Raw genomic sequence first — 24953 nt, forward strand, 5'->3', positions numbered from 1 at the left:
CCTGCATAATTGACTGAAGAATCAAACCCAAAGGCATCAGGGTCCATCATGCTAACCTTTTTCTTTGTTTATTTTTTTTTTGTATTATCACCTACTGCTGCTGCTCGCCTGGAGGTTACGTCAATGCCTGATCAATTGCTTGTCTTAGGCTGATGACAAATGGTGCTTGCAGTTTCTTTTATGAAAATCAATTCGTCCATATGCCCCTTTACTTCAATCACCTCTTACTGCAAGCTGCCTTTGCCCTGTGGCCAATCCCTCCAATGAAAATGATAATTAGGAGCAATAGTATCCAATTGCTTCTTCACATATTGGTGCTGACTGAATTAACTCTCTGATTGAGAGTGCCAGACCGAGTAAGAAAAGACGATACATGCTTTGATAGTGTGACGGCATGTATATTTCAGTTACCTACATAACACAGTGTTGGAAGTATGATTGCATGCTTGTGTGTGTGTGTGTGTGTGTGTGTGTGTGTGTGTGTGTGTGTGTGTGTGTGTGTGTGTGTGTGTGTGTGTGTGTGTGTGTGTGTGTGTGTGTGTGTGTGTGTGTGTGTGCATCCTGTCTAAAATAGGAGTGTGTGGGAGTTCTCTGTGCAGACCTGTCAACTGACAGACATATTCATGCCTCTGTGAACTAAAATGTCTCGAAGCAAATTCCGCTGGGAAGGAAGGGGCGAGCAACACTTCATTCAATTCATTCACACTTACCACATCCAAATCTCTCCCCTTTTTTACTCAATTAATTGTGTTGTACGGGTCTATTCTGCTCAACTGCGGTCGAGCACTAACAGGTTTCGTATGTTTTGATTCCTTGTGATTTAAGCTTTGAGGATTTTCTTTAAAGGGAAAAAAAAAAAAAAAATCTTGGTTGCAGCTTTTCAAATGTGAATACGTTTTGGTTCATTCTTTTAGAGCAAACTGGATATGGTTGGTCTAAACAAGACATGTCTCCTTAGAATCTGTGAAACTGTGATGGTTCATGAAAGTTGGCATCAGTCAAATTCTATTCACTACTGATTCATTTGTTTTTGTTTTATTTTTAAATGTATGCATCTATCTATCCATTATCTATACCCACTTTAGTCTGAACACGGTCTGATAGGCCACGCAGGCACGAGGAGAACACGTCACCTCCACACAGAACGGCCTCAGCCGAGGTTCGGAACCAGAACCTTCTTGCTGCGAGTGCTAACCACTGCAGCACAGTGGCGGCGATGTCTACATTTATTCATTGATTAAAGTTAAACTAGGACAAAATGTAGCGACATAAACTTGCCTCAAGTCAAAGGTGATGTCATAAAATGTCTTGTTTTGTCTATAAAAGTATGTCCAAACCTGAAGTTATTCAGTTTACTGTCACATACGCCAAAGAAAAGCAAAAAGTCCTCACAATGGAGAAGCTTAGAAAATTACCAATAAACGTACTTGCTCACTAAACTTGGTAACTAACGAAATAACTAACTGTTTTAGCTCTCATTTCATTTCTAATCTACAAGCACCAGTCAGAGATACATACACTCCAATCTGTTTCTCACTTTGTCTTCCTGTGGCACTCATGCAGACACACGCATCACAGCCACTCTCAGAAAGGCCTCGGAAGAGACTCATTTCCATTGACTGTCTTCCTGAAGTTTCTTTTTAGATTCAGCTTCTCATCACTCAAACCGTCAGCGCTCGTTTGAACAATTGTAATTCTTAAGGATTGAATCACTTCCAAACAATAATGGTCTCAGGTCCATTATTTCAACCCAGTGCCATGTGATACTGATCTAGAGCCGATCAGGGGGAGCAAGATGTGCTGCCAGCTTCAGTCTAAATGACTCCAGCGGGTTCACACTCCTCCCTGCATGTAAGCGGGGATCAAGTATTATTTCTATTCGACCACAGGTGACTGTGTAGATGTACAGCAGACGAGACCAGGGTTTGAATTACAGTTTGTTTTCTTTCGGCTGCGGGTGAGACGGCGGCTGTGAGGGTTTGCAGATATATTTACTTGCGTATATATTTACTGTGTTACATCTGCAACACAGACACATGCAAACATCATTACATGATTTAGACATTCTCTAAATACCACCCCTACATAGCACAGGTATTATCTTTCTACACACACACACATGCAAATACATCAATCATTAGCTGAAACATGGATCCAGTGGACTGACTATAAATGCATCACAATGTACAATATGCCACCAACCAGCAGAGGCATCTGAGTACATATCAAAACTATTATTAGGTTGTATTTGAGCAGAGATTTTAAACTTAAATTCATATTGTTTCTCAGGAATCCTGCTCGCCGCTGTAATGCAAACCCATAATGAAAGCCCTTATACAGAAGACTGTAATGGAAAAGCTCACAAGTCAGTTTGTTTAAACTGCAAACATTTGCATTGGTATTGTACGACATACTGGACTCATGTTATCTCATATTTCCATGCTTTCTTGGCTATTTACAGTGCAGCGGTGTCCAGGGTCGGACGAAGGCCTTGGCCACTCTCAACATCAATAGATTTGAAGGGCTGTGATTGTTGTAGCTGGAGCTCATAGTGGGACCCACGGCTTTCATCAATACACACCAGACAGCACAGATGATGGGAATGAGCACGGCCACAGCAAGAGCCCTAAAAAAATATGCTACACAGGAGATTTAAATCATATTCTTTACAGTTCAGTGAAGTTTATTGTGGGATGTTTCAGCTAAACAAAGATGAATAAATAAAGAAAAAGAATTTGGATAATTTGTTAAAGCGCAGCGCCATAGTGCCTAAAATAAATGCCATGACACTGATACCGTGGGCTCTCTTACTGTCTATTTGTTCTAATCACTGTCTCAAACACTGTTATAGCACAGCTGCTTTGAATATGGATTGAACAAGAAAAGACAGATCTAAACCCTGCAGTAGCTCGCTGTGCACTCAGAGGAGATGTTTAGCACTTACTGCTGTGGGAGATAGAGCTTTAGCCGACTTTGTTGGCCAGACAGAGTGGTGGTGATAATGGCCTGCTGGCCTCTCCCAGATCCTGTTACACTGCTGGGGACACACAAGCTGCTCTGTATTTAGCAGCAGTCCTCTCTGCTGCAGGCTCAGACTGTAACAGAGCTAGCGGCCACTTCCTCTCACCTCCCAACAAAAGTCAGACGGAACAAAGAGCTCTGGAGGAAATGAACATTGAAGCCTTGAGTCTGCTCCAGACCGCTGATTCATTACACTTTTATTCACTACGCAGACAACAGCGTGCAAAGACATTCAAATATTTTTTTTATAATTAAAATATTGGAGTGACTGTGATTTCCTCCTGTCTTGGCCACAGGCAGACTTGATGCATACAAGCACTATGTGATCTGTTCGGGGTTCTGTTCAGGCCAGAGAAAGCAAACATGCTTTTCTCTGCCTGTCCCTCAGATTTAGACAGATATTGCTAATGAACAGATTCACTTCAGATCTTTAATTAGACCTGATGGACTGAACATGCCTCCATCAAATCTTCTGAAAACAAATGCTCAAATGTGGATTACAATCTACATTTTCCAACATAAACATCGTTTAAAGGCTGTATTTGACACAGAACGGTCCTTTTCACAAATGTGTGGGATTTACAATGAACTAAAGACAACGATGACACAGAGACACCTGAACATGCTGCCACTCAACAGCTGCCATTAAACTGGAATTCATATGGAAGTTGGACCTGGACAACCTGATCAATGACTTCTCTTTAAAGAAGTTTAGAGTACAACTGGTAGCTTAGGCAGGATATTTTAGCCTGTTCTCCTTCCCAGGACATCAAATAATGCCGCTTTGTCACAGCCAGTGGGGTCAAAGGTACCTTACGTCTTATGTGCCGTGTTAAGGCCATTCAAAGAAGGTCATGTGATGAAGTACAAAGAGGGGTATTGTCAGTTTAGGACGAAAATTGGAGGTGGTTGAATGGAACAAACCCAGGACTTTTAACCAGGAGACCAGTGTTCAAGTCCATGAAAAAGCAAAAGTCAACGAGGATGTCTTTTAAGTAACCCAAACCAGGATCTGTTCCGAACTCTAACCAAGTCATTTTGTTGCCCAAACTTAACCAAGTGCCAATCGTGTCACATCTAACTCAAAGATCTTTTCCTAACGGTAACCGTGTGGTTTTTGATGCCTAAATGTAAGACACCTTGTGCGTGTTTATGAGATGTGAAAAGCTTTTAAAAAATACAGAATTATTTGATACCCTGAAATGAGAGCGGACTGGATATTGTTTACTGTGGTTTTGTGTGGTTGTAGCTGTGGCTCTGCACAACATTTGATGCTCATTTTATGATCTTACACAGTTTGTTGTTGGTGGTTGTATTTAAAATAGGATTTGTGTTTTGACTTCTAAAGATGTACTGTGTATACTCTGCTGTAGGAGTTTAGAAAGAAACAGACCTAAAGTATTAATCATTCATCAAAATAAGACAATTTCAAAGTAATAGATGGTGTGTGGTTGTGGGTTTCCCTGCATTATGATCGTGTGATGAAACTCCATGTGCACACAGTACACGTCTGCTATTTGTGGGTGTAAGTAAGGGTCCGTGGTGAGTTTGTGTCCAGTTGTCCGTGGTCATGATAATCCTTCCATGAGTGTTGCTGCTGATGCACAGCACTTCAACCTGGCCATCTTTGAAAATGACTCGCATCATTTATCCGGTATTTTAGCTGCATACTGAAGCTCCAGGATTAAGGTTGTTTCCCAGCTTTGTTTTGGAGTTCTGAGAGATTTCCATGTGTTTCTCTGCTGATAACAGCAGTTGCATCAGCTCAGACATTTGTAAACTACCTTCTTTGGCAAGACTCCAGACATTAATTTGTTCCCCCTTCTCTGCTGATTGTGATTACCCCTTTTTGCAAACGCCTCCTCAAGCAGACATGCCTCTGTGTGTGTGAAATTCACCAATATAACAACCAAACAATTTGATTTTGAGTAGCACTCCTCTGCCTGTGTGTGAACATGTGAGTCGATGTTATACTCAGTCAGCTATAAGTAGGAATCATGGATGGGTAAGCTACGTGATCCTTATGTCTTGTTTGAAACACATGTCAGACTTAATGGAAGCATATCTGAATTATCCAACCACCTTCAGTCTGCACATCCTGCCCTCCTATAATAGTGTCTGCGCTTGATGTCTTACTTTGTCATAAAAAATGGAAAGATGTGAGGATGAAGCCTACAGTGCAGAACACTAAATCATTAAGACTTTCCATTTTCTAGATGCATATTACAGCCTGAACTTCACAGGCAGGCCATTTCAGACAGACATTTGTTTGGTTGTCAAATCGACAGAGAGAAAGCATGTAATTTTGTTTGTCAGACACCTACTGTACAGGGCATGGTGAGTTGCTGATTACATTTTTATCTTCAATTCAGACAGAGGAACAGGAGGGCAGAGGCAGCGTCACAATACACCCCATACAGTGGGCAAAGAGGCCGAACGCGGAGTAGATGTTACCTGAACGCGGGTATGTCGAAGTTAGTTATATGGTAAAGTGTACATAAAAGCTGGGACATGTGATTAACTGCTTGGTTGGTGCTGAGGAGAGGGAACATGCTGTGCAGGAACAAGCTAATCTGCTGATTTAATAAAGAGACAATTTGAATGGATGGTTTGGAACAGTGGGGCCTGTAGCAGTGACCAGGGGCTTTAACGTGTACAAAGAACAGGAGTGGATGTCTATCGAGACTCTCTGGTGGTCCTTTTTTCTATATTTCCATTTCTCGCCCCCAAATGAGTGGAATACTCTTACTGCCTCAAATAACTGCAATAAAGCCATTATTTTGCATTCTTATTTTTTTCTTTTTCTTTACAGTCATATATTTTCCTTGTGTTATCATATGTTGCAACATGTGGTATACATTTGTCATATATGTGATCACGTGTCCCATGGGGAATTCTTTTTTTTCTGCAAGGGTTCAAAGAGCAATCTAAGATGGGGTTAAATACTATGAAATAATACTAAATATTTTAAATACAGAGATTAGAAGACAAATTAAAACCAATATTCAACCAGTTGATGACTGAGCCGCATGAGGCATTACCAAAGTAAGATACAACTTTTCCAGCACAGTTTATTATAAAGAAAAAAGCATGTACAAAATAACTGAACAGGTTTCAGAGCAACAGTAAATACTTTTTTTAAGCTTTTCTGCCCACCATTCTCTCACTGCAAATCAGCCAGCTATTTTTGTTTATATGAAGTGGATGATCATGAGCGCTCTGCTTTGCTCACCCGACCTAAGAGTGTGTGATTTATTTCTGTGGCCAACCGTCACACAAAGGTTGCCTCTCGCCATACTGACAAGCGGCCAATCTAATCAGCCTGAATGATGATGGGTGGACACATGCTAATTAGCATTAGCAGCCTGAGCAGGGTAAAACAAAGGGCACAGGTTTTTTTGTCATGCTTCGGTATTCTATGCAGTACATGTGTTTGTGCATCTGTGTGGGATTTGTGTCTGTACACTTGTAAATGGACACGATGATAGAGAGCGCTCCTCAGTGCGAGATATTTTTTGTGTTGTGTTGTGAGTATGTCCTCCACACAGAAAACGTATGAATCATAACCGACTAGCCGGAGCCCGTGGGCAGGGTGGCAGAAGTTCAGCAGAGGTCAGACGAGCTGCCCACACACTGCGACGAGCCAATGAACACAGCGGCGTGCTCCAAATCCTTAATGACGTTCAGACACAAAATTCCGCCGCCGCTCAAAGACAATATGAAGTAACTTGAGCTCTACGAGAAACAAGAGCTCAAAAAGAGGCGAGCGAGAGCAGCCTTTCCATCTGGAGCCCATTTCAAGCAAGTCTGTCGAGAGTGATTGTATCTGAGTCTGACAATATTCAGCTGAAACGCAGGACTCTTGAGTAGCACAATGAAAGCACTTCTGAAGCTTTTTACCCACATGTCTTCATGAGTCCAACATCTCATCTCGCCTCGGTGAGTGTGTCGGTTTCCTGCAATTTGCATGAATGGATGAATGCGGCTAAGGAGGCCCTCGAGCGAGAGCAGAAGGAGCAGAAGGAGCGGGGCGAGCTTTAAAGAGTAAAGAGCATAAAAAAATTAAACCAGCAGACGAAACAACAACACAGTAAAAATAAGAGTTTTATGAATTAAAGGACTTGCACAGTATAAAATTTAAGATTTAAATGTTGATAGATTTTTGTTACCTATGTGTCTCCCACTGTCGACATGACTCTGCATAACCAATCCCATTATTTTCAACTGGCTTTTTTAATTGGATAAAATAAATCCTCCGGGTTTTGTTTCAAGGTGAAGTTAACAGCACAGAGATCCTAACAAAACCTTCATTGTTCTGACCAGATCCTCAAAAAGTGTGAAGGAGAAATGGCCTGAAAAGTGCCTTCCATTCATGGCAGCTGATGTCTGGTATTATCTGCGCCTCTCGACTGACATCTTCCTTTGACCTCACATCATCTCCGTGTCCTTCCTCCATTCCTCTCAATCTTTCTCTTTGCCTTCTGCAGACCGCACATAAAAAAAAAACTCTCTTTTCCTGTCCTTTGACTCTTTCTACTTGCCTCCCTCTCTCCTTTCCCTCCTTCCTTTCCTCATCTCATCAACTCCTCAGACACTGTGTCTCACTGGTGCTCCCATTACAATGCCCAGGGTGCATCACCACTCCATCTTCCAGTAATGGATTTCCAATGCTTCGACCATCTTACCCGTCACGTGGTCATGTCTCTTCCCTGGGTAGCTTCACTCTGTAAGCTGTTTAGAAATGCATGAATCCTCTCTGTGTTATTGTACTCATTCCGTCATTACTCAGTCCCCAGACGGAGCAGCAAGTGCACGACCCCCACTCGCTTCTCCTGCTGCAGAGTCAGACTGATGAAGACTGTCACGTCTCATCTCAAGACTGACTAGCTCCAAAAGCTATTTAAAATTGAGCCATTATGTAGGGATGATGTATAGTAGAAGAACAGAGAATAATGAAGGTTATTGTTCAAATCGTCACTCTGTAAATGGGAGATTAACTGAATTTGGCTTTTTAACTGCTCCACAATGGGCCAACTTCTTGTTCAATTGTATACCAGATTATAAAAAATGTGTGAACGAATTCTTCTCTCATTGCTGTCAATCAATAGCATTTTGAATTTGAATTACTTTCAAAAAAACTATATATGTGCAGATTCTGACAGAATACCATTGTTCTCACACACACAGCAACACACACATCAATCAATTACATGAATTATACTTGCGACATAAAGACTACTGCCAGTTGCACCTGTAAGAATGCTCTACGGTTGAATATCAGTCATTACAATCAGTATTGTGTACACAGACAGTATAATTCATGGTTGGGCTCACACCCACACATGGCTTTCATATCATTCCCCCCAAAAAAGCCCTCCTGTTTCCTTTCACATTGATCATTGTCTGAATAGAGACTTGTTCACACTGTTTCTTTAATATGTAATAATGCACAGATAAAAAACAACCCGGAAACAATTCAAACTCGGGAATTGTGGGCTTACCTTTGGTGTTTTGGTGCACTTTCCATTTCTGGCATCCTTTATGTATGCTATATCTAGGAGGTCTGTATCCTGTAAACAAGAACAAGCACATAAAAAGCAGTGTCAATGTCAACCAAGTGGTAATTCAAAGACTTCAAAGACTGTTCAGGACACAAAGACATTTTATACTCATGGAAGTTACTGGGAGCCAAGGTGATAGGAATCATTTCAGGAACCCTTTCTATTTTTAAACCTGCCACCTGTGGCGGATGGCAGTGCATGTTTGTGTCTGTGTGTGTCTAAACAGCCACAAGTGTTCAAGGTCCCACATTAGCCTTAAACGGGCGTCACGTGGGAGTCATTCAGCACAGACAGATGCACCCTTAATGACTGTCTGCGCTGCAAAAATGTCAAATTAGGACAAAAGTGTAATGTTCCCATGTTGACTGATGACCCGGCTAAATGAGCAGAAGCTCCTCACAAGCACACAACCAAATATTCTAAGTAGTTTTAGGAGTATTGATGCAACAAGCCAAAAAATGAAAAGTACTGACTGTTTTCTATGACAGATAATGTCATCAGTTGCGTTATAGCGCTGGAATCATTGCTGGCAAGGACTAATAAAAAAGAAATTAGATGCAAAACACTTCACACATACACAATGTTCTGCTGGTGCATCATGCTCAGCCATAACACCTTGGTCCAGCTTGGCTGGACTCAGCTGTGTGAGTGGTTTCAACTGGCAAAGACACACAACATGGCACCCTAATGAAGTCAGCCTTGAATATCAGCATTATGATTAAACCAAAAAGTTAAGCAAAGCTGTCTTTAGAGCATTTTAACAGTCACAATAAATTTAAACAGAATCTGTGGTCCATTATTAATACAGTTGCTCCAATATTTCACATTATTTTTAATCCACGGCCACAGTGGGACAGAAACGTAAACAGGAGTGGCGAAATATTAAGCAACATGCACAAGAAATCTGAACTGTCCTTCTTTTTTCTTCGATGACAGAAGTATTTTTTTCTTTAAATTAAAGCTAAAAACATGATTTTGAAGAAATTCTTGGTGATCTAAACTTTGTATTTATCTCTTCCGCTATATAGCAGGTTTACCATAGGAAAGGCACCCACTCTATGTCCATCTACAAATCATCACACACCACACACACAGCATGCATCCATCAATCCATGGACAGGCTCTGTTTCATGCATATTTGAAAACCTTTTGTCCCTTAAACTGCCTACAATGTGTTTAGCAAAAAATATATAGAAAATGTAATCCCACAGAAGGTCCCTTGGTATCTTCCTTCAGTCACCACAGCTCTTATCAATCTGGATTATCGCTCCCTCCATCTCTCTGAGAGGGCACCGGGCCATGAGGTGGAAAATTAACCACAGAGAACGTTTGTGTCCACTCAGCATTATCTGGAGAGACAGGAGGCGAAGGGGGCTCAACTCAATCTCCAGCCGCAGCGCCGCTATCTGATCATCTCAGGACCATGAGGTTGTTGGAAAATTGCACCTGCCTACTCTCCCTTATCTACAAATACATGCCAATAGGAACCCCCCTGGAGTATTTACTTAAATCCTTATATTTAAAAATGGGGTTTAACTTTGCCTGCAAATTCCACTAGATGTAATAGTTTAAATTTGTCATTCATTCTGATACTGAAGGTACAATGATGATACATAGCATTATTCATTATTTCCCCCCTTGAAATATATTTAAACCAAAAGGTTGTACAGGCAGCATAGGATCTTTAGGTTTTCAAAGTAAAAGCATATTTAACCAAGGTAGAATTAAACATGAAAACAATTTGATTAGCATTTTTTTCAGCGACATGCAGCTTTAGTACATGCTGAACACTGTAGTCCCTTTGCTACGTCATATGCAGCTGCTGTCTGCCTTCATATTAAAAATGGAAATTAAAGCAATCTATTCAGTTGCAGTAATACACAAGGAGAAGTTATGCCGTTTCTGTGGCATCAGTTAGAGTTTGTCCAGAGAGAGCCTCTGAGTCAAAGGTTAACGCCTACATCGGGTCTGGAAATGCCTGCCTTTGAAGTCTCTTTAGAGAGGTGGAACTCCACATGGGGGCCTGGTGAAGCAGTGGGACATCAGGAAGTCACTGGCTGATGGGGTCCTTTCTTTGTGCCCTCAGGCCATGCACTGTTAGCACAGCTCTAAGCTGGTTAAACATCATTGGTTAAGTGTTAACCTACAGAACCGACTTATTAAACGTAAACTGCCTGTAATGGTGACAAGCTGTGAGCACTGAGACGATATATATGTAGCCAAAACTGCAACATCCAAAGACCTCACTCAGCATTTGTTAGCGTGCAGAGGCTTACTCATTGAACAGATGTAAATAAAATCTGATGGCAATGGCATTTTATTAATACAGACTTGCATTTATCACTACAGACACTGGACAGTTAGTTAACTAAAGCACTTTCAGTCCTGCAGTCCAGCCATTACTTCTCCTGTATAACGTCTTTCATTTATTTCCCATGACACATGCTCTTTATCTGTTCATTTTTGCTATCTCTGTATTTATCACTCTCCCTCCGGCTCTGTCTTTCACTCTCTTATTCTCCCTCCCTCTCTCGGAGCATTTCTGTACGTATCAAAACAGTGAGCACGAATCCAAAGCCTATTAAGAGCCACGGCACGTCCAGGAAGCAAGCAGGGCCAGCAGGAGAGAAAATACAGAAATAAATGAACATGCTTAACCTGCGCTGGCCCTGGGCCCTGTTTTCTCTGCCTGTTTGTCTGTCTCTGCTGAGGAGCAACGTTCACACGACATCTGCAGCATGTTGCCTTCCTTGTAAAATCAAACACATTCCAGCAGGGGAGTAGCAAATACAGATGACGGTTTATATATGAAACATTGTAGGACATTCATTATTGATCCAAGTCATTTTATTGTTAAAAAAAATACCTCCGCTTAAGATCCTTTATTAACTTTATGTCTTTCAATGCATTCAACCGTAACGGTTGTTTGTTTCCTAAATTAGCACCATTGGTCTGGTTTAGGCAGAAAAAAACAATTGGTTATTTTAGAAAAGATTTATGTTTGGGTTGGGTTAGGTTAGGTAGTTACTTTATTAATCCCCGAGGGGAATTTTTTTTTTCGCTACAGCAGCATACAGAAGCAATAAGATAATAATAATAATAATAATAATAATAATAGAATAAAATAATAGAATATAATAGAATAGAATAATAGAAAAGCAATAAAATAGCAGTAAATAGCAGTAAAAAATATAAAATGCACAGTATATACAGTACAGTATATATCTATATATATTATATACAAACAAACCAAGAAACACAGTCAACAGTGTTATTGTTCTGTGATGGATTTTGCCAGAGGTGAGTTATTGTACAGTCTTATTGCAGTGGGCAGGAATGATCTCCTGTATCTGTCCTTGTGACAGCGGGGTTCAAATAATGAACTGTATCCTGTTGTGTGTTGAAGTAACTACTTGCTTAAAGTTATGCAACCTTTGTTGTGAAAGCAACAGTAAACACGGTTTAAAAAATAGTCCTGATTTGTAGTTCGAAAAGGGAAATAAATAGCGGTCTGCTGCAAACAGTGTTAAGTAACCCTCATTGCCATGGAAACAGTTTTTAAAGAATTGTCTCGACTCGTAGTTCGAAACAGGAAATGAACAGCGATCTCCTGCAAACAGTGTTAAGTAGCCCTCATTGCCATGGCAACAGTAAACGCGGTTATAAAAAAATTGTCTCGATTCCTGGTCCCGAACGCGTAGCAAACAGCAGTCTCCTGCAATCAGCGTTATGTAACCTTCATCACCATGGAAACGCTAAACGTGGTTTGGAAACGGGTCGCTAACAGTGGTCTCCCATACCCATTGTATCGAAGAAAATAATTAACATTGTATAGACGCCATTTGATGTCTGTATGATCTCATGTCTCTGTGACATAAGATTGTCATTAATCATACGACAGTCGAGGTCGCTCACCCTTAAAATATAATTGTAATGAGATGCTCGCACAAAAGACCTCCTGGGTTGTTTTTTTGGATGAGGACAGTCTCTACTCTATAAATGTTATATACTGTTTACAGTATTTCATGTCTGCAAGATACACCCTTTTTTTATCATTAAATTTGAACAACAATGAGTTCACCTATGTATGAAGTGTGATATAATATATTTGATTCGAGACAAGGTGGGAAAAAAAAAATCTGCTCAAGGTGCTTTGAATTAAAGTTTTTCCTGAGTATCTACAATGGGGCTGCTATGGTTTGCCCAGGCTGGGTGGTTGTATAACAAAGAATTCTGCTGCTGTTTGAAGCTGTCACAGCTGTATATAGCAGCATACGCAATGGAGGGATGTGCTGATGAGAGAAAAAAGGGAGAGAGGTTAAGGAAACATGGGATGGAAGGTAGAGACGGAGACAAGGATAAGTGGAAGTGGGAAGACGGACAGCCACAGGTTACCTTGCTCATTTACCGACAGCGTGCTTAACAGCCTCCAGGTTCAAAAATTGATGTGCACTCCACAGGGCTGAAGGCCTCTGCTGAGCAACAGAGACAATGAGCAAAGAAAGAGAGGGCAGGACAGAGGGATAAGTGAACACGCACGGAGCAAAAAAATAAGGGGGAGATTTCTGAGACAGAACTGTTTTATACCAGGAATAGTCTGAGGAAAATGTCCACGATAGTCATTCTTACGGCTATCTGTGATGGATCGTATTTTTGCGGTGCTTTGTAATAACAATGTCATCAAAGTATAATTTGATCTGTTTGAAGAATAAAAAGCAAAACGAAGAAATAGAAGACATAATCAACCCACTAATAAGCTTTTACTGGTCCATCGTGTCACGTTTCATCTAATGCCCCACACGTCCATGTCTGCCATCAAGTTGCCGACCAGTCGGATGTGGTTTGATTCCAAGCTTGCCGACAAGCTGCTGGTTTGTGTCATAAGGTCACACACACTGTACTGCTACATGTTAAGCAGGCCTCTTTATGCCACTTATGGACCAAAATAATCTCTCGTAAATACAGTATACAGACGGTTTAGAAGCCTGGGGAGGCTCTCTGTAAACATAAAAAAAATACATCTCTGTCTATACATATACATAAAATACACTCGCACAATTAAGAAGGAAAAGGAGATGACTATTGAGGTTTAATAGGTGCAGAGCTACATAAGATAATTGCATAACTAATTACAGAACACTGCGGCAATCTCCATGCACAAGAGTTTTCGAAAGGCCCACTGAGTCATGGTCGAAGGATTCGGGGCATTGATGTGATTATATGGAACAAAACCCGCTGAAGCTGTGCAGGTGCTGCGCCTGTCCCTGTAAGTGGCCCTCCACTGACACTCAGCTGCCTGGAAACACACCCTACGAGGGAAAATGGTTGGTGGGGAGTCGTGCTTGAGCTCGGTCGAGAGTCACATCCACTCTGCTGCCCTGCTCTTGGGTTTCTACAGAGCAACTCTAACAGCCTCACAGTGATAAAGTCACCAAACTCCTCACCTGAAGCGGCTGACTAGAGAGAGAGAGAGAGAGAGAGAGAGAGAGAGTCAGACAAAAGAGATGAAAGCCTGGATGTGGATGGAAGTAATTTTCTGTACATTTTGCATTTGCCATGGGAGGCTGTAGCTCAGTCGGTCGAGTGGGTTGCACACTAATCTGGAAGGTAGGTGGTTTGATCCCCAGCTCCTCCTGTCCACATGCCTAAGTGTCCTTGAGCAAGACACTGAACCCTAAAATTGCTCCCGATGGTGTACCATCGATGTGTTGTAAGTCGCTTTGGATAAAAGTGTCAGCTAAATGCAATGTAATGCATGCAACGTTTGTCTCTCAAGAACTTCCACCAAGGGTTTCAGTGCTCCTTCCTGTCCTACTAATAAGCTAAGAAGATGTATCTTCTTCACAAGAAGACATATTAAATTTTACATTAGTTTCCCTGCATAAAATGAAGAGTTCAAGCTCAATTTGGAGAGAAATTAAGTATGGCATGCGACAAAAACCTTGAACCAGACTGGAGTATGGCATTGCCATGAGGCTGCCCGAGGGCATACCCTCGTGTTGTCCTTGGATCAAAATGACCCGCAGCTGTGTTCACCCAAGTTCTATTTTATTTTCATATTTTTTGGGATCATTGGTGACAAGGAGGCTGTGAGGGTTTCTTTAAAAAATAATGACCAATGATCCCAAAAATATAGAAAAATATAGAAATAAAACAGAACTTGGTTGAACACAGCTGGACAACACGAGGGTTAAACGGAGACATTAGTTCATCCATCCGCCCTGTTCCATGTCTCCAGCTCTTTCCCTTTCCTCGCTTCGTCCGCAGCATAAAAAAAAACCTGCATAAAATCTTTAAACAAATCAATACCCTGTCATAAGCAACCAACCCATGATAATTTCTCTTTACAATGCAAATGAAATGAACTGAACACCACCACTTTTATTTATTCTCCTTTAAAGTCTCAATGGTAAGTGGTTGTATGAAGGTGGAATCTGTATAAATCAATCAATTCTGCTGTAGATCTGTAGGACCCGAGTCTAACTCAGCATGAGTTCAGGCAAAGCATTAATTAATAAGCCTAATTTCTATGTGTAGTTGTGTATCAACTGAGAGAGCCGTTTCTATCTCTGGGCTGGGCTCTACTGTTGAGCACTGCAAAAGCTGTGTTTTCGAAAGTGTACAGTCCTCTTATCTCAGACATGTGTAGTGTGCTGTTGCAGAGATGTCATCCGGGCATTTTCTAGCCACCATGTGGGAGCTCCGTGCTTTGACTAACCTGTGTACACACTGTGGTCCAGTGATTGTCAGCATGCGTTTGAGCATTTTAAAGCAATGATGCATCACACTCCAGTTTTCTCTGCCTCCAATTTCACTCTAACCTTTAAATGACGTGAATGCAATGCCGATTTGTCACAGAAGTGATTAAAAGAAAATATGGCCGACACTCTCACGCAGTTAAAAGCATCATATATGGGGTGACATGTAATATGCTTCTCTTATAAAAGTCATATCTTTTTGTATTTTTGTATCTTGCAACTGTCACATTTAACAAATGAAGCCACTTGAGTCCAAGTGGAGGTTTGTGCCAAATCTGAAGAAACTCCCTCAAGGTGTTCTTTAGATATCATTTTCACAAGAATGGAACGGACAGACGGACAACCTAAAAACAAAATGTGGAATTGAACATAATGTGTAGAAGCATACAAATAATTTGTTCATTCAACCTATGCATGTTGTTTTCTTAAATATCTAGGATAGATTTTTGTTTACCCCTTACAAGACAAAAGTCAGTGCAGAGATGACAAGACAAGGGGATGGGGGAGGGCGTACAAAAGAAGGTCCACAGTCAGATGGCGGTGCTGTGATTACAGTATCTTAAATCTGTCGAGCTCCTGTTTATTTTTCTGTAAAAACCCTGGAATTCCTATTGTATTCTACTCTTCTAAAGGGGAAATTGATATGTACGCAAGCGTAGAGAATTTCTTCATATTTAACACAATGCTGCAATCCACTTTAAGTTTTGATGAAACCTTTCTTGCCTAACCACATTGTTTTGATTGTTTTTCTTTGCTTGGTTTGATTTGTGTATTGAAATAAAGCTCTTAAAATAAAACGTGTTCTGTTTGTAGATTATTAATAATTTCTTACTTGTTCCTGTTTCCCTTTCTCAGCCTCTATGTGTGGCCTGTAACTCTGCATTGTAAATAAATACTATTAAAAAAAACAAAAAAAAAACTTTTCCCATTATTTTAATGTAAAATCACATCAGTCGTTCATTGCAACATCTATCTTTCAAGGCAGCAATCACATCACATACAGCTTTGCCAAGTTTACACATTTTAATGCTTTTTTTTTTTTTTTTTTAAATGCAGGGAAAGACTTCCACAAACAGCAGGAGGGATGGTGAGGATATTAGGAAACAAGCTGGAGAAATCGTGGTCGGATCCTCTTTCAGAACGTAGGGTTTACTCACACTTTGAGGTGTGTTTGAATACATTTTCAAGTCAAAACCAGCATTATACAAAAAAATAAGTTCATTCACCAAGCATGTGTACAAATATGATAAGAATTTATCTGGCTGGACTCTCAGCTAATTCACTTCCATTATGCCCACAATGTCATGTAAATTTCATTTTTAAGTAGGATGACGAAGCTTAGCTGGAAACACACGAGAGCGGAGTCATCAGAACGTGAGATAAGTCATAAATCAATGGGCTCACATGACTTTGGTAATCAGTGTGAGCTGGGTTCATGGTAAGACAGATGGGGGGAAGACACAGGGATTGGAGGTCAGAAGGAAAAATATGAGAAAGGCTGTGAGGAAGGAGTGAGGGAGGAGAGGTTTTGTGGGGACTAACGCTGAGGCCGAGCAGCAGGGGAGCATGGCTGCGGCTGATAGCGGCTATCAGCAGCTGGCACGCTCCGCAAAACAACCAGAGCTGCGATAAAGGCTGCAGGAAGCTTTGTTCTATACATCAGCGCACATATTCATGCTTGCACACGCATATCAGGTAATGCACACATTCACAAATACAACTCTATGGGCGCACGCTTGTGCTTGTGCGCACACACACACACACACACACACACAGACACACACACACACACACACACACACACACACACAGACACACACACACACACACACACACACACACACACACACACACACACACACACACACACACAGAGAGAGAGACAGAGACACACACACACACACACACACACACACACACACACACACACACACACATTCCAACTTGTCTCCATCATCAATCTGCAGTGTCTGCAGTGTTCAGTCATTATAAACACTTGGGGACTGAGAGCGATGATGTGACCGTCTCATGAGCTCACACTGGCCACCAATTTCCTTAGAGCGTGCTCAACCAATCAAATCTTGGACACACACTCGCATACACAATGACTGATGCAGTGTAGTGAGGGATACTGGGGGGAGTGTACTCCTCTCTGATAGATAGCAGAGCAGAGTGGGATGACAAAGACAGCAAATCTGCTTCCTTTATCTGTCCATCATCCTCTGTTTGTCTTTGTCTTGCTTCGAGCTAGATTTTATTTTTTTGCAACACCCCTCCTCCTTCCCTCGCTTACTCTGTCCTCTCTTGTCTATATCTGCCTCCGCTGCCTTGGACATGTTCATCTCTTCCTCACTCATCTCACCTCTCCTCTCCCTGGACAACTGCCTCCTTTGTCCCTCCTCATCCTCCCACCCTCTTACCTTCCCTCCTGTCTGCTCGCATCTCAACAGCAGCTCTCGCGTCTGTGGATGACGGTTCACATCTTGTCTTGTCTCAACCCCCACTGACACACACAAACACGCCACCCCCATCCCTTCCTCCATCTTCTTCCATCCTGACTGCTCTGCACCATCTCTATTTGGCATCCTCTAGGCACACTCTGGATGGCTCTTAACTGCTGCAGTGAAACATCTGAGATCCCGTTAAGAGTACCAGAGCAAGTGGATACAGAAATACAGAAACACACATACAAATACTGACTTAAAAAGCCCCAAAAAGATCAGTTACGGTAAATAAAGGCCAGAGAAGACACAGACAGAGACACCACAGTATACATGTAAACTAAGTTACTCACCCACTATAATGCACTTGTACAACTACATAATACTTTTCAGTGTCCTAACCTTGCTTCTATTCAGATATTAAAATATATATATATGGGCATCTGCACAGCATATCCTCAACATTCTTTTGTCTGAATACAACACTCACCTTTTGTCTGCAGGGAAGAGCACTCACACAAATGAAATTCTTGGTACTCAGGCGATGGCTGAAATGAACATTTCAACCACACCACATTTCTGTTTTAACATCTACGGGATGAAAGTGATCAGTGTGTCTGTGTGTGCTTCTGCTGAAATCCTTTGAGAATCACAGCCAGTGGCAGATACAGTGCAGTTCTGACTCTCATCTTTCCCATCACCTCATTTAGACGCCTCTTAAGTGCAAACCACGGGTCCTTTGAAGTCAGGACAAAGCGGGCGGCTAAGAGAAATGCATTTGTCACTTTCTCTCTGCAGGCAAACGTCTCTGCCCCTTAAACACTCTCTGGTTAGCCTTTCATTCTTCCTACAGGTTTTTTGTTCATAAACCTGAGCACTTTGAACAGAACAGGACAAGTAAACACAGTTGTGGGAGGAAGAGGACGGAAGAGAGAAAAGGACATCACACTGGCTCTTGGCACAAAACTAAGAACCTTCCCAAATGTGATTTTCTCTGACATCAGTGCACAGTCAAATGTTCATGTTTTTAAAGGCCTATTATTTAGACATTCTGTACCAGTAGTTTCCATGTTTACAATCTTAGTTTAGCGTGTTAGCATGCTAACGTAGCTGAGGCTGATGGGAATGTCATTTGTTTTACAGGTATTTTGTCATAAACCAAAAGTATTTGACAAATTGGAAAATTGACGAGAAAAGGAAGCGGGTCTCAGGATTGTTTCTCCGCTACTTGAAGATGATATGAGTCTGTTGGCTTTATCAGACCACGACCTTCAGCACGCACTTTGGTGGTTTCCAGCAGAGTGTGAAGCAGCTGGGATGAGGGTCAGCACCTCTAAGTCTGTGGCTGTGGTGCTATGACAGAGAAACAGTGGATCACTAGGAAGGAGAGCCTGCCCCAAGTGACTTAGTTCAAGTATCTTGAAGTCTTGTTCACGATGAGGGAAGGATGGAGTGAGGTGACAGGTGCTAGATAGACAGACAGACAGACAGATAATAGATACTTTATTAATCCCTCAGAGGGAAGTTTTTACGTTCTATCTCTATCGCTATAAATATCTCATCTGGCCTGGGAACGTGTTAGAACCCCCCAGGAGTAGCTGGAAAATGTTGCTGGGAAGGGAGGCTTCTGGACTAACTTACTTACTGCCACCACAACCCGAACCCCGGATAAGTAGAAACAAATGGATGGATGGATGTGGGATCACTTAAGTTTATGCGATGCATTGTCTGGGGACCATGAAGGTCTGGACCCAATGTCGTGCCAATCCATCCATTTTCTGCCAAAAGCTGTCAAGATATAAAAGCCCAAACCTGATGATGGCACAAGAGTTTAAGTCAGGGTGTTAACAAAATCAAGAGGCATCTTCCTCTGAAGACCATGAATATCTGATTGCTATTTCATTTCAATCTATCCAACATGACATTTCAGTCTGATCTAAAGTGGTGGAACTACCAGCCAACAGACCAACTTTGCCCTCCTCTTTCTCTTTGGTGGACAAACTATGACTGAAACTAACAGTGTTTCTGAATTATCTTATTATTCTTAACAGTCCTGTAATGAAAATCCTTGATACTCATCTCTATATATTTTGACACTAATACATGTGTGATGAACTGAAGTAGTCTATAAACTAGTGTGGGTTGGAAACAGCAGTAAACTTCTTGATAAGTGGAGCTTGAGTTCCCTGTGGTTCAGGTAGGCATCTTTTCTTGTGCTGGCAACCGAAGGCATTCAGAGTATGTTGTGGTCTGTTAGCAGCTACAACAGCCACCACAGTAAAAATAGTAATTAAAGAGGCATAAGAGCATAATATGGGAAAAGTACTATCTTTGTCGTGAAACAGTTTTTTTTCTTTCCATCCTTGTGGGAACTTCCAAACCACTGGCTACCTTTCATCTTAGAAGGATGAATGATTCCTGTTTAACTCAAACATTTGCATAGTTTCACTTTCAGTGAAGCTGTGTTCAATTCAACTGTTCCACTATGCTAATGGTATGTATGTATAATAGTAAAACTAGTCGTGGCAGCAACACTAAAGAACACATATCAACCATGCCAATGTATCGGTCAGGCTCTGTTGTCGACCCGCTGCTACTTAGAAGTCAAGTGCCTTTTTATCCTCTTTCTTGGAAACGAAACCTTCGGCAATTACATATGTTTGTCAACCAGCCCTAATGCTGTTTGATACAAATAATGGAGCAAAGCCACAGATGCAGAGACAATCATCATCAACAGAGCGCAGTGAGACTATAAAGAGGAGACTGAAAGGTTTCACTGCCACCCTAAATTCAACTCATCTGCTAATGCACTGCTGAAAACTAATTCTCCATGTCCCTCTCCTCCTCTCCTCTAATGGGGCAGGTGTTGCTCCTCTCCCTCCCGTCATGTTACTCTCTCTCTCTCGCTCTCGCTCTCTCTCTCTCTCTCTCTCTCTCTCTCTCTCTCTCTCTCTCTCTCTCTCTCTCTCTCTCTCTCTCGAGGAAAGAGCTGGTATTTTCAGTATGGCAGACTGCTGCGCTTCTTGTTTTGCCCCAGAGCACCGCCAAGCTGTTTAAATTTGATACCTTCATATCATTCCACCAAATTGAATTGACTTTAGTGGGGAAAGAAAGGCAGCTGACCCACATTTGTGACACACTTAGTTGCTCGAGCGGAAATGGAGCAGGGAGAGGAAGAGGGGAGTCCGAGGAAATTTGGGGATGGACGGCGGAGTGATTGCTTGGCAGAAAACTTTCTATATTCACTCTATTTACCAGTCAAGAAAAATATTTAGGTGGTAGGTCATACCTGCAGAGTAAGATACACAAAGCAGTGTGATAGTGGGTTAAACAGATTTTCAGACACTAAACAATCTTGTCACAAATGATTGTGGATTGAAATGTAATCCTCTCCGTTAATAATTTACAGAAAAGGCCAAAATGAGTCCCTTAGTGTGTTGTTAATAAGTTTTCTGACTAATAGGCTAATGAGTGTCAACACACGACATGCAGCCCTTCCAACATGCTTGTAAAGAATTAATAAGACCAGTTGGCGGAACAAAACATACTCTTTCATCTCTGTGATACTTACTATCCCATTGACCACTCTACATCTGTGTCTTTGAAACAGAGTTAAAAACCTCTACTTTCCAGTTATCCACTCAAGCAATTGATCATTCATCTGTGTTGGAGGAAGCACTGGAAATTGTTTGAAAGCAAAAATCCTATAATTGCCTTATTAACAAAGGGGGCTTGAGTGGACGCCATCCACTGTCTGGATTCCTCCAACCAAATGAAATGTATTGAGGCCTTTCAGTGAATTTGGAAAAAACAGCTTGAAACATTAGTTAAGAGGGAAAAACGGGGAGAAGGGAAAGCAAATTACAGCTCGTTATATATTAACAGGATTAATAAAGTAATGCCAAGTGCTTCGGCGCAGAGTTATAAGATGAAGCATGATACACAATTATGAGATCTACAGTGAGAATAAAGTGAGTCTTGAAGAGGCTAAACATCTTGATCTGTAGTCTAACCCTGTGACATTAAATTCTTGTGGGATTTTTTTTCTATTTGCATGCAGAAGGTCGGGAGCTACTTGAAGTCTTTCAGCCTCCCTGAACCGAAAACGCATAATCTTGTTATTTAATCAGATAGTTCTACACACTTGTAAAATGTACTACATGTTTTGGGTTTGGGAAAAAAGTATGTGGTGCATCTGTATCCTTTCAACTGTGAAATGTTTTACACAGTTTCTCTCGCTTATAACATCTATATGTATGTTCATAAGTGTACCAGTAATGTCAAAAAGAAAAGTGCCTCCAGCTAATCTTTCCGTCCATTTCAAGGATCAATTGGTTGAAATATATTTGGAACTGAGAGGCCAAACAAACTATAGTATAGTATATTTACTAGAAATTGAAAACTGTGGTTGTCCAGAGGATGTGTTCGTGTCACTAACTGTATGGTTTGCACAGACTTTGCACTAAGCCATTTACATGGTAATTTCACTACCTTTACTTTCAAGATTTATCTTGGTCATTATAAGGGCAAGCCAAACATGTGGTCTCTTGATTTTTATTTGGGGTGAATATATGACTATCATCATTACAAAGCTCCAGTTCGGCTCCTTCTTGTGAAATATGTTCCATATTTATTCAATGGCCAGTTCATGAGTAATTCAGACAAGAGTAGTGAATGTGAAGGTGGATGCAGAGCTGTATGCAGATTATAACTATGGTTAAATTTATTGTAATGTAAACTCAACACTTGTTGTTTTGCCAACACTTGGTCGCACAGAGAACCAACTAACATTGCTAGAAAGCTCAAGTTGTGCTGTTTTATTTGATATGAATTCACCCTGCTGATAAATATTTTTTGAGCAATTCAACCAAGAAAAGGGGATGTGAATTTGGGCACAGTACATACATAAGGCTCTTGACTTAAATTTTTGGCTGACATACCTGCTTCACGGTACTTTATGTGCTCCATAGTACATTGACATTATGTGTTCTTGGAGCCTGTTGAATGTGCTTCTCATGTTATGTTTTACTCTTTTGAGTTGTTTTTTAATGGCTTTGAAAATAATACATTTTGTGACAGTTAATTGGATGTTTTCTTTCCACAAACCATCTTGCAATTTTCAGGAAATGAGAAATAGTAATTTTGCTACTACTAGCACAAAAGAGAAGCAACAATAAGTATTACACAGATAATTAATTTGCCACTAAAGCTAACTTTGCCTATTTCCAATTTTACAACATTCTTCAGAGGAGATATGGATAATTTAAAATATGCCGCTCTGACTTCAATATTTTTTTAATTTAATTTCTCATCTTTCTGTTCTCAGTGATTGTGCAGATGAAAGAGAGGAGAAAGAGAATGGGAGAGCTTCATTACTGGGTGAACTTTTAACCCACACTGGATAATCAAAGACCAGAAATTAAAGGGAAGCTAAATTGCTGAGCAAAATAAGGTGCATTCTCTGTCTCGCATTTGGATCAAAACCCTGCATGAAAGAAAAAGACTTGTTTAATCAGGAAATGAGCTTGATGGAGGATTCTCAGTTACAGTCACTTGTTCTGTAGCATTAACACCACAACAAACTGATGAGCAACACGAGGCTGCGCTCCATTTAGGATCTCCCGTCAAAGCCCGGGATGAAACAGGAAGGAAGTGTGTTCTCTTATTGAGAGCTTGTCTACAGTGGGACTTCAAAGTCTATTTGCTGAATGCCTTTATTTGAAAGGGCTCCCTGAGGAAAGCAGCCACCTGGCTTGGAACAGAGATGGCAGTCAAATCACAGCAGCAGGGGGGTTTTTGAGTACTTTGCAGTATCAAAAAACAAGCTGCATGGATTGGATTGTCATGGCAACTGGGCAGGGTTAGTGTTTGAAGTGAAAGGAAGGGAAGGGAAGGAGAAAGACAGAGAGAGAGAGAGAGAGAGTCAGTGTGTCTCTGCTCACCAGTTGACTCATAAAACAGGCAACACAAATTTGAAATATCATTTTAACAGAAGGATCAGAGTTTTTATGTCTGAGCTATGTTTTCTTCTGTAATTGATTCAGCATAATTACAAGTATTACAGCAAATCAAAGAGAGATATAATTCATCCCCTCTGACCTGACACAGTAACACTCAGACAAACTGTGATAAAGGATCTATACATTGCTGTGGCCCTCTGTAACCACTGATTTCTGACCCCCACAACACATAATACAACATAAAAACCACGGCCCTCCACACATTTGATTGACTAGTGACCATAACAGTCGATGTCCAGCTGTAATCTGATTAAGAGATGCTCTAGTATACAAAGCAGAATCACCCACAGTGATGTTAATTAGGGAGAAAAAGAAAGGAATTTATTTATTTTCAGATTCTGTTCATTTTACTTGCATATCTCCATTTTCTAGGTAATATACAGCGGGTAAAATAAGTATTGAACACGTCACCATTTTTCTCAGTAAATATATTTCCAAATGTGCTATTGATATGAAATGTTCACCAGATGTTGGTAACAACCCAAGTAATCCATACATACACAGAAACCAAAACAAATAAGTTCAGAAATTAAGTTATGTGTAATAATGTGAAATGACACAAGGAAAAAGTATTGAACACATGAAGAAAGGGAGGTGCAAAGAGGCATGGAAAGCCAAGACAACAGCTGAAATCTATCAGTAAATAGAAAGCAATCCGGCCCCTTGTCAGTGCAAATTAATATCAGCTGATTCAGTCCTAACTGATGGACTATAAAAAGGTGTCTCATTACCAAGGTGTCACACAAGAAACATCTCATGATGGGTAAAAGCAAAGAGCCCTCTCAAGACCTTCGCAACCTTGTTGTTGCAAAACATACTGATGGCATTGGTTACAGACGCATTTCTAAATTTCTGAATGTTCCAGTGAGCACTGTTGGGGCCGTAATCCGGAAGTGGAAAGAACATAATTTCAACATAAACTGGCAATGACCAGCTGCTCCTCGCAAAATTTCTGACAGAGGAGTGAAAAGAATTATCAGAAGAGTTGTCCAAGAGCCAAGGACCACTTGTGGAGAGCTTCAGAAAGACCTGGAATTAGCAGGTACAATTGTTTCAAAGAAAACAATAAGTAACGCACTCAACCGCCACGGCCTGTATGCACGCTCACCATGGAAGACTCACACGCAGATTTGGACAATCCAGTGAAATACT

The 24953-nt window shown here is 41.0% G+C and overlaps 1 protein-coding gene across 4 annotated transcripts in view; it reads right to left on the reverse strand.

Annotated features, from left to right (window-relative positions):
• plcb1l (phospholipase C beta 1-like) overlaps window positions 1-24953 on the reverse strand; it is a 112209-nt gene that overhangs the window by 69900 nt on the left and 17356 nt on the right. For all 4 annotated transcript variants that reach the window (XM_069158567.1, XM_069158568.1, XM_069158569.1 and 1 more), the window contains exon 3: window positions 8523-8591. In XM_069158567.1, the coding sequence (XP_069014668.1) occupies window positions 8523-8591 (69 nt within the window). The remainder of the gene's footprint in view (window positions 1-8522; window positions 8592-24953) is intronic.

The sequence above is a fragment of the Embiotoca jacksoni genome, unplaced genomic scaffold (assembly GCF_022577435.1).
Source record: "Embiotoca jacksoni isolate LCO1_2020_lvr unplaced genomic scaffold, fEmbJac1.0.p SCAF_23, whole genome shotgun sequence".
Classification (NCBI taxonomy): domain Eukaryota; kingdom Metazoa; phylum Chordata; class Actinopteri; family Embiotocidae; genus Embiotoca; species Embiotoca jacksoni.